At 36.6% G+C, this 12,549-nt stretch overlaps 1 protein-coding gene across 2 annotated transcripts; it reads left to right on the top strand.

Moving 5' to 3' along the window:
- The first annotated feature begins 681 nt into the window (after nucleotides 1-681).
- LOC147864006 (uncharacterized) lies at nucleotides 682-5,141 on the top strand. 2 transcript variants are annotated; one of them, XM_087320312.1, is made up of 7 exons: nucleotides 682-1,096; nucleotides 1,421-1,472; nucleotides 1,617-3,325; nucleotides 3,609-3,701; nucleotides 3,797-3,934; nucleotides 4,141-4,266; nucleotides 4,495-5,141. In XM_087320312.1, exons 3-7 carry the CDS (start codon nucleotides 1,727-1,729, stop codon nucleotides 4,594-4,596), a joined length of 2,058 nt encoding a protein of 685 aa, XP_087176438.1. In that variant the 5' UTR covers nucleotides 682-1,096; nucleotides 1,421-1,472; nucleotides 1,617-1,726; the 3' UTR covers nucleotides 4,597-5,141. The 2 variants fall into 2 exon arrangements, with proteins under 2 accessions (XP_087176438.1, XP_087176439.1); XM_087320313.1 differs by having other exon boundaries at nucleotides 682-1,212.
- Nucleotides 5,142-12,549: the final 7,408 nt, after the last annotated feature.

The raw sequence follows: 12,549 nt of genomic DNA, 5'->3' as shown, positions 1-12,549 counted from the left end.
AATATTCTTTCACACCCTGACATTGCAGCGACAGACATTCTCTGATTCCACCGATCGTACACTCACAGAAGGTGAACTTTGAAGGGAAGCTTCAAGAATCCAAGATTTCTTCTTCGTTTTCTTTAAAATTTCTTCTTTAGCTGAAGGCATTCTTTTTACTCACCTTTTTTTTCTTTTTTACCTCTCTTTCCCCCCCCTTCCCCCTTTTCATTGCTCGTGAAATCTTTGTTATTTACACTGAGCTTTTTTGTTTGTTTGAAACTTTTTTTTTTGACTCCGTGTTTTTGAGGGTCTGGATGAGAGGGCTCTTCTTTCTCTTCCTTCAATCTATTTAGGAAATATGGCTCTCTCTCTCTCTTTTTTTTATGTTTCCTTTCATTTTTTGACATTTGGGTTTTCTTTTTTCTCTTCCATTTTAAGAGATGGGATCTCCTTTTTACGTCATTTTGAGATCTGGGTGTTTTTTTTTTCCATCTTTCCCCTTCATTTTTCAAGATTCTGGTTTCTCATTGCTGATCAATGAGGTAAAAGGATAGTCTAATGGATTGCAAATTCATAATTATTTGAGATTGCACACTCCCCACAGTTCTTTCATTCTCCTTACTACCCAACAAAAACTAAACCAAAAAAAGGAAGGAAAAAAACAGGGTGCCATTTGTTTTATTATTATTTTTGTTTTGCCAGGAATCAGAATTATTGGGGTTTGCATTGCATTCAGCTTTCCCAGAGAGTTTTTTTTGCAATTCATCAGAGAGACCCCACCCTGCCCTATTTGCATTGTTTTTGTCCCCCTCACAGTTAACAATTTCTACTCATGTACTGTACTCCACATAAAAAGAAAACCCTAATCATTCTCCCATGTTTGGATGTTTCTTTGAGTAGATAAAACAACTGTAGCTAGATCTCCATTCCAAGAGTTGTAAACCCCCTCTTTAAGGCTTAGTTGGCTGAAAGCAGTGCATATCAATAACATATCAAGGGTGTTAGAGATCATATTGTAGTATGGTCCCTTTTGGGCAAGTAAGGCTTGCCATATTAGACACTCAACTTAAGGCAATGTTTATCCAAGATCCATGGTCAGCATGATAATGGAAAGGTGGGTCAGTATATAGGTAGCTTTAGACCTTTTTTTGGACTTAACTGAAGGCTTCATATCTGGAAAAAGCATGTGAAACTTGATGACATGAATGCCCCCATCTGTATAGAATCAAGGTTGTTCCTTACAACTGGAAATTTAGGTTCTTTTAGAAAAAACGTTCTTGCGTATGCATCATAGGATGTTTTGATAATGCTCATTTCCATTAATCATGAAACCATAGGTCTTGGGTATGCAACATTAAATTTTGATAGTGGTGCATTCTCTTCATGGTGAAACCATATGATAAATGTTGTACTTATTGTTCTGCTTGGATGATTGCAGCAATATATCGCAGTATTAGAATGCGTGGTAGAGCTGAATTTCACTTTAGATGGTAATCAAACTTAGAAATTATGAAAAATATTATACATATCTACATATATACGAACACACAATACGCACACACACACAGAGAGAATTGTGGTTGGCATGGCTTTACTGATAATTGGTTTTTTGGCAAAACATCAATGTTATGCAGATATGAGAGGATTTGGAAGCTGTCCTTTGCCCGAAAAGATTTGTTTGAATTTGTGGAGGGCATTTTCGGAGTTGTAATTTTTTTGACCCGCTTACCTTAATCTGAGAAGCATGGATGGCCTTTATTCCATGCCCGTTTCATTAAACAACATGGCAACAAATCTAAGGAGACCGATAGCACTCGATATGTATGATAGCTTCATGGCTACAGGAGACAAATTTTGTGGTGGGGGTGATAATGTGGCAGCAGTACAACATCTGCGATCATCTTCTTTCCATTCATTTCCATTTCTTTTGAGTAACAATACTTTGATGTCATCATCATGTGTATCATCTCATCACTTACATTCACTCTCTCCACATTTCCTTAGTCCAGACTTTGCTAGCTCACAAATATGGCATGGTAATCTACCTAATATTTCATCATGCTCCTCTGGTGATGACGATTTTATTCGGCCACCACTATTATTTGAGGGGCTTACTGGTGCATCTGGATCCTCCAGAATAACTTCAATGGATAGGGTTGTAGATGTTGTCATACCATGTGACCCTTCCCAAGATAGTCCAACTAGTTCTATAGGAATGTCTTCAAACAAAACAAGCAATTTTCCCAGTGTAGAAAAAAGCTCTTCTAGTAATAATCCATGCAAAATCCTAAACCACCATGTGAATGGATCAAACTTCATGAAAAAAGAACAAAACGAGCAAGTGAACCATAATTTTGGAGGGCTTTCTTTGTTGGAAGATATTTACCTAGTAGGAATGACATCAAAGAATACAAGCAATTCTCCTCGTGTTGAAAAGAGCTGTTCTAGTGGAAGTCCATGCAAAACCCTTGATTACAATGAGAATGGGTTAAATTCCATGACAGAAGAACAACACGAAGTGAACTATAAATTTGGACAGCATTCTTCTCTGGAAAATATTGGCCACGTAGGAAAGACTTCAAGCAAAGCAAGCGATGTTCTTTGTGTGGAAAATATCTGTTCTAGTGGTTCTCCATGCAAAACCCTAGATGACCACGGTAATGTATTGAATGTTATGAATGAAGAAGAAGAAAGAAAAAAAGAAATGAACCATGATTGTGGAGGGTTTTCCATTGGCCTTGGAGATGATAGCTTATCCACCTTGTTATGGGAAAGCTATATGAAGAACATGCAGCAACCATTGGTTGGCTTAGAGGCACAGCCTGAGAGCAGTGCACCCAATGCATTCAGCCGGGAACTCGAAGAGTTCGACGATTTTCTAGCATCTCTCAAGAGAATGCAAGAAAAGCAAAGTATCGATGATGATCACGCAAGCTTGACAAAGGGATGTGTATCCACGCCATCAAAAATGCTAGGCCATGTCTCTTTCTGGGATCCCTATACAAACCTAGAAGATGTGTTCGGCTCAACAGTTACAAATGACTCTAAAGAAAGAGTGCAACTTTTACCTGGGATGGTTTCTATGCCCGGTGTTCATCAAGAGAGGTATGCCAAAATGCAAAAAGTTGATCATTATATGGGATCGGCAAGCTTTGAGAGTATGCCAATGTTGTTGCAACAAGCACCACGGGGGGTGGGATTGCCGACAAGGAGAAGTGAACAAGTCCAGGTCGGTAAAAAGAGGTCGAGAAGTGGAGAGAATCCTCGGCCCCGGCCGAAGGACCGTCAGCAAATTCAAGATTGTGTGCTTGAGCTTCGAAACATCATTCCAAGCTCCAAAAAGGTATCAGACCATGAATCATTCTACTTTCTCACAAGCTTATAGCATGAATCAATTGGCATTCATCAACTAGTATATTATCTACAGTTCAGAGTTTTTAGGATATACACCAATCAGGATTTCTGGTGTAGGGTTTAAGCAATGCATACATATATATACATAACATATTCATCTACGGTTTAGATTCTATCTATCTATATATTTATATTACGTTTAGCATTTAGGATCTAGGGTACGTGGATGTATGTATTTTAACTGTTTGTGCCCATGCTTTATTTAAAAACAGTGCAGCATTGATGCTTTGCTGGAGAAGACAATCAAATACATCAATTTCTTACAGACAGTAACAATGAAGTGGAATGAAACCATCAAGTTGCAGGTAAGCAAATAATATTTGTTATTTCTCAAGTTTCGTAACGAATTGATGTCATCAAGATTTGTCTCTGCACCACTAACAACGAATCTTCATCATAGGAGGGCAAAGACAATGGGCCTAGCACAAATTTTGGTGGTGGTGGTGGTGCAAGTTGGGCAGTGGAGCTAGGTGAGGAGGGAAAGCCATGCCCAATTGTAGTAGAAAACCTTAGGCAACCTGGCCAGTTCCTAGTTGAGGTAAAAGCATTTGTCATGTGGTTAAATCTAGTTGACATTCTTGAAAGACTGAAATAAGACTGAATTTGATGAGGGCAGAGTATTTGCAATGATAAGTGCATTGTAATTTTATTATTTATTTGGCGTATCGGTTTTTGGTTCCGTATATAATGCCTTCACAAGCTTCCCGTGTACGTAGTTATCCGATGCTTTCTTTTGTCTTCCAGATGTTATGCGAAGAGGAAAGCGTCATCTTGGATATCCCAGAGTCTATCAAGAAGTCAGGGCTCACCATATTGAAGGGCATCATGGAAACAAGAAATGACAAGCTATGGGCAAAATTTGTGGTTGAGGTATGTATATATATTATGCGGAGCCATCCATTTTTTGTAGTGTCTTCTTTGAGCTGCAATTCACCTATATCCTGCGATGCAACAAGTCTTTTAGTACAAAGTTCTCCGGCGCGTGTTTGAAGTGTCCTTTAAAGTTCTATTTTAGATTATGCATTTAACTTCAAAGATTTAATTAGTGGGTGATTTGCCATTTTGCTGAAAGTTAACTATCTTTGTTTGCATGACCAGGCTGATCGAGAGGTGCACCGCCTCGAAGTGTTATGGTCCCTTATGCAGCTTCTGGAGTCGGGGGACACAAAAGCATCATCAAATGTCATTAATCCACAATGATTTTTGTCATACACTCGGGACCAGTACCACAATCGTGAGGATAAATGAACACATTTTCACCCTATTTTTGATACTTATCATGCATGTCAAAAATGCTTCATAAGTGAGGAGTCGTCACAATATAAAGAAATGGCTCTAGGTTTCGCAACTCAAGATGTTGCACAACTAAAACGTTTCTAGCCTATTGCCCTTGATATGTGTAAGACACGCATATCGCAAGCTCTCTGGAAACCCAATGTATAGATACCACAAGGAATTTCTCAAACCCATGATGCATCATGTTAGTCCGTACATTGGTGTCTCTCTCTACATGTGACTCATGAGATCATAAACAAAAGAATGTGTGTTGGAAATGCTGCGTAGCAATTTAGAGGCCCTATAAAGTAATATCAATATAAATATGTAGAGATTGTCTATCAAATGAACCTTTAGGGCATTGCATTAGAGTGAAGGAGACATCAAATGAACCTTCTTCATGCATGCAATTGCAACCAACAAAATCTTAAAAAATGAGTTGTCAATTGAACCTTTGACAAGATATTCAGGCTTTTGACCCGTTAGCATTGTGCTTTTGTGTTTGGAAACTTCCTTACATTGAATTAATGGCAACCAATCAATGGCAAAGTCAAATGCCTTTGTTAATGAGTCTGATACTTTGATGTATCTCTAACCCCTTAATGATGTGTGCTTATCAAGGTTATTCAATGTAGTATGGCTAGTCCTAATAGCAAGTATTAATCCTTCACAAGTTTTAAGAAACTTTTGAGCAATCACAAAATTTGTTTACCATATTTTATCTAGAGTCAATGAAATATGCATTCATGTGCTTCTATGATAAGGATTAAATCTACACATTTTGGAATGTTGGAATGCTATTTACATTGCCAACATTACCTTTGTTTGGATGCGCTTATATCTTTTCATACTAGTTTCCAATGTCATAATACAACAAGTTTTAAGCATTATGAGTTAATGAAATTGAGGCGAAATCTTTGAATCACTCATTTTGGGTATGCTCAATACAAAAATGGTTACGAAGCAATGAACTATTTCCAAAAGATGCAAGTGGGGGTCTCTCACCATATAGGATCACATATATTTGCATCTTGAAGGCTTGTGGAAACACTGGATCTATTGTAAAAGGGGAAAAGATTCATGATGAGAGTATAAATAAAGTTCTCTTCATTGGGGAGACTATTGTGCTTAACAATGCTTTGGTGAACGCAAAAGAAGGATTGGAAAAAGATCCTTTTTGTTGGTACCGTAAATGTGGAGCAATAATTGAAGCCCGAGAGCTTTTTGATGATTTATTGCTGGTTGGAGATGTGGTACAATGGCCTGCCATGTTATTGGGCTATATTGAGCATGATAAGAATGAGGATGCGATACAACTCTATCCTCGAATGCTTGTGCAAGGTCTCTTACCTAATATGATGATATTTTCTAGTATGTTGAAAGCATGTGACAACATGGGAGAATTGGTAGTAAATACTGAAATGGAATTAGATTTTGAGATGGATCTCAGTTAAATAAGGATCCATGGCTAGCCATTGTCTTACACAAGACGGGCTTGGGAAGGATAATCGTTTCTTTTCCACCTATTTTGTAGTTTGTAGCTGATATGCCTTTTTTTAAACTAATGGAAGGATAATTTGTTTTGAAAAAAAATAAAATTTGAGATGAAATCAAAGATTTGTGCGCTATGTTTCAAGTTTTAGTATATTAGCACACAGAAAATTCCTTGAATTAAATGCCATCATGATCGACCTTCTATTACTATCTTTATAATCATTTGATTTCCAAGACCGAATAATGTTGATTGTATGATTTTGTGTTTTCGAGTGGAAAGCTTACCAACTCTTGATTTACATCGTAGCACCAATGTCATAAAAATGAGAGAACCCAAGTTCAGTCCTTGCAATTGATCTATTGTGTATATTGAAAATAGATCTCTCAAAAGTATGATCAATGGATTGCATAAGATGGCCAATTAAAATTGTGATGTACAAAATTTAGGCACACTCTCTCATATATGATGAAGGAATTGCTTTAAGGCCTAAATCATAGACCAACAAGAATATTGGATTAAGGCGATGTAGGAAGGTGACAATTGTTACTAACCAACTTTTACATAGTCATGGTTAGTTCTATAATGTTATAGTTATTTACTTTGATATAGTGGAATGTGACATGCATGGATGTAAAAGGAGCTAAGGAGATTGGTTGGATGCAAAATCAAACATGGGACAATATATAAATCCAAAAAACCTAAAGGTAATGATGGACGCGCCACTTGATTGTTGCTTCGTAAAATCTAAGAAAGCATTTGACAGTTCCGAGAGAAAACCTATGTGAGAGAATAACAAACATTTGAGTCCTAACTAAACTTCATATACAACCATACAAGCTACATGAGAATGGATGTCCAAGATAAACCTGGATATCTTGTAGTTATCCAAATGCTTTCACAAGGAATGTACGGGCCAAGCAAGGATGCCCTCTTTGCTCACATTTTTTATCTATATAATTATGCTTCAAAGAAACTAATGTGGTTGGTATGAGCGACAGTGATATTTGATTGCCTATCATCGATATGTTCATCGTATTAAGACATTGGATGCTCTTGGGTTGGCATGTATATAACTCACACAAATATTAACTATCTTGGCATCAATAACAAAGTGACAAAAGCGTCTAAAACTTACAAGCTAGTAGAACTAACATTAAACAACCAAGACTATCAACTTCTAACCTTCTAGTTGAGTAGAGTGGAAAAAACCATTGCTTGTTGCCAACTCATGCATCTTTAGACTTAATACATAAGGTAGACCCCAATCATCACTCCTCAAATAAGACATTTTTTAGAAAGAAATTTAGAGTGCCAACTACAATGAAAGATCCACTACCATCCATTATCAAACCTACTTAGATGCAATTCTTGCCCAATTGTAGACAATAACCATCAAATGATTCCATAGAGCACCATGGCACAATATATTATTAGTCTCCCTTGCAAAGGGTGGGTCTTACACCAAAAATGCCAATTCAACCATGTTTACTCTTCCTTCCTTATAGGTAAAGACCCCACATCAATGACATTCTCATCAACTTCTACTAAATAAACTCATAATTGGGCAAAGTCCACAACCCGTTCCATGGCCATGATCTCAATGGGAAGTGATCTTGTCTCAAGTAGGAGGAGGGTATATAGTGTTTGTTTCTTAACTTGTAAACCTTTGTAAGAAAATGCTTTTGAACATTTTCAAACTCTTTCCAAGTAGATTATGGGATGCAACTACCCCATAGAGAAGAAGCACCGATGTCATCAAAATGTCGAAAAGGTATTTCTTGAGGACCCACACTCAATTTCTTGAGTCTATTACCCATACGCACATAACATATATAACCTTCTCATAGATTCGAGAAATTGCAAGCATATATTCACTTGGCACCTCAAGTTCTTTCATTTGCCTCCAAATATCCTCATGGGCTCATGGGGTACAATATCAAATGCTTTCTTTAAGTCTACAAAGCAACAATATAAACCTTTACCTCTCAAGCAACTTTCTTCCATTAATACTTGAAGGATGTCAAGATGATTGATGGTGATGTTGTTTTTGAAAGCCAACTTGTCCATAAGCTCTCTTACCATTTTTTTTCAACCCATGCACTTAGCTTTGATTCTATTATCCATCTAAATAGTTTTGCCATTAGAGAGGCCAATTTCTTAAGTCCTATGAATATATCTTCAATTGTAAAGAAGGAACACATATGTGAAAGAGAACCATAACACATCATATTCGGCAATATATAGCTCATATAAGTTCTAAAAATGCATGATTAAATATATCACTTATAAATGTGTGTGCTTCCTTTCCCGTCCATTTGTGAATTTAAACTTTTATACATTGAAGATTGTTTGTCTTTCGAGAGGCCAATTTCCAAGTCCTATGCATATGTCTTCAATTGTAAAGAAGGGAGACATATGTGAAAGAAAACCATAATAGATCATCTTTTCGGCAATAGATAGCTCATATGAGTTCTTACAATGCATTGACAAGTCAAGAAGAGTTAAGTCACCATAGCTCTCAACACATTTCTCCCTTTACATTTCCCCAAAATTTAGCACATGCATGTGCTTTTTTTGTGTTTGAAGAAATTGTTGAGTAACTTCCCATATTCTTCTCTTTCTTTGAATAAGCCTTTTGTAATCATGCAAATGCTTTTGATAATTTTCTTTATCCTTAACTACATCCAAAATCATAACGCGCTTTCGAGCTTCATGACATTCTTTATCAAACCATTTTTTCTTTGAAATACATTTCTTGATGCATTTCCAAGATGTATTCTTGGTCAAAAAGCATTTGTATGTGCACAAGAGAATGACTTTCTTGAAAGCTTCCCATTTGCATTCTATTGTGGTACTATGTTGTATCTCTATCATTAGTAACCTATCGTCAACTATCTTGGAATACACGGTTGCTCCCTTAAGGTTCATGCTCAAGTATGGTTGTTTATTATCTTTAATAGCCTTCTCACAATCAAACCTATGCATACAATTTGAGGTCAATACATAAAGTTCTATGATCAAATTCTGATGTCTATTCATGGAGTGAGAATTTATGTATGTGATTCAAAATACCTTTGAAAAGTAGCACATAGTCGATCACTATTTCCATTGTGTTTTCTACATGTAAAACCATTAGTGTTGGACCATAAAGATAACCATTTACAATAAGCATTCTAGTACTATTGCACATTTGTAGGAGTAACTTCCCAAATTGGTTCAGATCTTTTTCATTAACAGAAGACCAACTATACATTTGTATATCATCTTGTATCCTTGAGATATTTGGTATGAAAGATTGTTGTGCATCAAGTTGGAAACTTCTTGTACGGGCATCATGTCACCAAAGACAATAACCTTCTCTTTGAATTTGAAATAAGAAATATCAATTTCTAGGTTGGCAAAAGTTTGGTCTTTATCAAAACAAACATAAAAGTTAGAATCTTAATGAGGAATTTAACATCCAACTACGAAATTGAGCAAATCATTAGGTGTTTCTATTTTGAACCATATGTAACATTTATGCTCATCATTTTTTATGATTGACACATATTCTATATTAAAGAGTGTACATTATAGTTTCCTAAACCTTGAATCCTTTGTGTATCATGCTCTCATGTTTCAACAAGAAGTATGATACCTGAGTCATTGGTGAACTCCTCAATGCCAAATCCCGCATTCCATGGGTATTCATTGCAATTCCAAAAGCATAGTCGTAGAAGACTTGGATTAGTCCCATAAGTCATGTGTCCCTATTTGCCTACATTTCCATCTTTAGAGAGAGAGAGAGAGAGAGAGAGAGAGAGAGAGAGAGAGAGATTTTATTCTCGTCTTTGAAGGTCAAATATTACCTGTGAGGACAAAAATCTAACATTTTCATGTAATGCATGTGAATATGAATAACGAATCTTGATGTTCAAGAACGTTCCAAATGAATGTTGCAATCGAGAGTGCAAATTGTAACTATGAGAGAAATTTGTGCAAGGATTGGGTTTGGACAAAAATGTGTGGAAAACATAGTCAAATGTGATCAAAGGCCAAGCATTGTATCAAAGTGTGATACTCGGACTCCCTAATTTGTTTAGGGCAAAGTGTAATAGTTAGTCATCTACTCTCATCGCTTGTGCCCCAACTCCCTATCTCACATCATAGTGATTGTGAGCTAAGTTGCATGGAAGCAATTGTTTAGATCACAAAAGAATGGGCTCTAACATGTATTGACTTGTAAGGTTTCCCTGCTCAACAAGGAATATGGTTTTGTAGTTGGGTGTAACATATGTAGTATAATATGTGAGGCGTAAGCTTCCACATTGTTCCCATTTCATGATATATTGACATTGCAAAAAAGCCTCATTCATAGAGAGGGGGAGAGAAACAAAGTGAGAACAATATAGAGATATAGAACGACAACTAGAGGCATAGAGTGAATGAGGAAGCTTGAGACAACCTTAATTTTGACCCACACCAAAAACCTAACTTTTGACCTCTGCTAAAGAGTCATGAGATTCACTTTTCCATCTATCTCAAGCATTGCTCACATACGCAAAGCTTCGTCCTTTCTTTGTACTACATAGTAGTAAGTGTGGGTGAAAGTAGAATATTGAACATTGAGCATGGTTTCATGATTCCAACATGACGTAATATCGGGCTTTGACGCTATAATTCAATTTGTTGAATTGGTATGCCCCTAGATTTTCTAGGAAGTTTTTGTATTTGCATTCCCATATTAATTAACATTATGGAAAAAGTAAACAATTCAGCTTTTTTGTGCTTGCTTGTCAATTGGTATTTTCACACCCTTTTCCCATCACATTGGAGATCCCATCATTAAGCTCACTACAATAACGCTTTGAGAGTGAAGACTTGTCACTAGAACAATGATTCAATCACTATCATGTGCTTTGAGAGTGAAGACTTGTCACTAGAACAATGATTCAATCACTATCATGTGATCGATGAGATCACTAAAAACATAAAGATTGGTGTGGTTGACATAAGGATCATGCTTATCACCACCAACCAAAAAAGACCACATGATTAATAGGATCAATACACAAATCCACCACTTCCTACACCTTGTTGCACCTTAGGATGCTTGTACATTGACTAACAAACTAACCCCTACCAATCTCCACTCATAGATCCGGTGCTTCTAATGCAACCAAATTAAATACTTCAATGGATAATGAGAAGGGACCAGAGACCAACTTCATTGCAACTACTATAGATGTACACCCCAAAAATCAATGAAGAATGCAAAGCCTTTGGGCAAATTCAAAAGAACATACAACACCTAAATCCAAGCATTGGTATGGAAGCAAATTGGAATATAAGCTTTACACATTGCTACTACTAATAATGTTGGAGAACTCCCTAATATTTATGTGGGTGAGAGTAACCACATGGACGAGTTCTGCCAACTCCATCACCCATGGCTTCACCAACCAGTCCCAATTATATTTGGCTAGTCAACTCTCCCACTAAATCTACTTTTGATTTTGAAATTGTGGTTCTGGTTGCAATTGAATCCCTTGTCACGACCAACATACCATCGACCATGACCATCACAAAGGACATTTCCATAAACTCGTAGCCGGATTTGTGCTCGATGAGCACTCTCCAAATCAACACGGGTCTGGTTTCCAAGAGTTAGCGACTAACTATGGGCGGCATAGATTTTATTGGAGTTTATTCTTACCAATTATTAGGCTTAAAAATATGGAAAACATATCCTATTTCACCTTTGGATGACTTTGAGTAGCTCGATACATTCGACATCCTGAAGAACCTCATCAATAGAAAAAAGGTATATTCAATAGGTAAGCATAATCTTAATCGAAGATTGCCAATCGCAGCATTCAAATATACTAATTGGGATTTGCATCAATTGCCACTAAATGGATCCACAGATCAGCAAGCACTTGATGATAATGGGACTTGTGGCTCCTTGTTTCTTGAATCCAGCTTTAACATCGCAATTAATGGGATCCATAGTGCAACATTTGAAATTTATTAAGAACAGAGATCATACCAAACTCCATTCATGATTAACTCTTCCACTTGGAAAATATCCACTGCCTAAATCAGGAGAAATATAATCTAAAACTCAAATACAGATTCTTTAGCATTCCTACTTCATTCAACAGATTCAGAACATATACAAAACTCAAAGTATGTCAATAATGTTAAATCCACAGTAGTGAATGGAAATTCTCAAATTTCAAATGGAGATTATTTAAACTTTGTGCAATTTATTCAATGATCAAAGTATTAACTCTGTTTCCTTTTACTCAAACCTTTAGAAAATAAGCCTGCTCTGGAACTCTGCGAATGTATTCGAAGATTATCTTTACTAAATCGACTCATTGAACAAAGTTCAAACGCTG

Source organism: Azolla caroliniana, unplaced genomic scaffold (genome assembly GCF_043228905.1).
Source record: "Azolla caroliniana isolate FFs.n. ecotype wild unplaced genomic scaffold, voAzoCaro1.0.p SCAF_5, whole genome shotgun sequence".
NCBI classification, from domain to species: Eukaryota; Viridiplantae; Streptophyta; class Polypodiopsida; order Salviniales; family Salviniaceae; genus Azolla; species Azolla caroliniana.
The sequence above is the reverse complement of the archived record's forward strand: the minus strand, read 5'-3'. Positions and strand labels throughout refer to the sequence as shown.

What these genes read in the sequence shown, in the direction of transcription:
- LOC147864006 (XM_087320312.1), top strand. Translation starts at nt 1,727, where the DNA reads ATGGATGGCCTTTATTCCATGCCCGTTTCATTAAACAACATGGCAACA. An exon ending in TCATTCCAAGCTCCAAAAAG is followed by an intron (nt 3,326 to 3,608) that starts GTATCAGACCAT and finishes ATTTAAAAACAG; the next exon opens with TGCAGCATTGATGCTTTGCT. An exon ending in GGGCAAAATTTGTGGTTGAG is followed by an intron (nt 4,267 to 4,494) that starts GTATGTATATAT and finishes TTGCATGACCAG; the next exon opens with GCTGATCGAGAGGTGCACCG.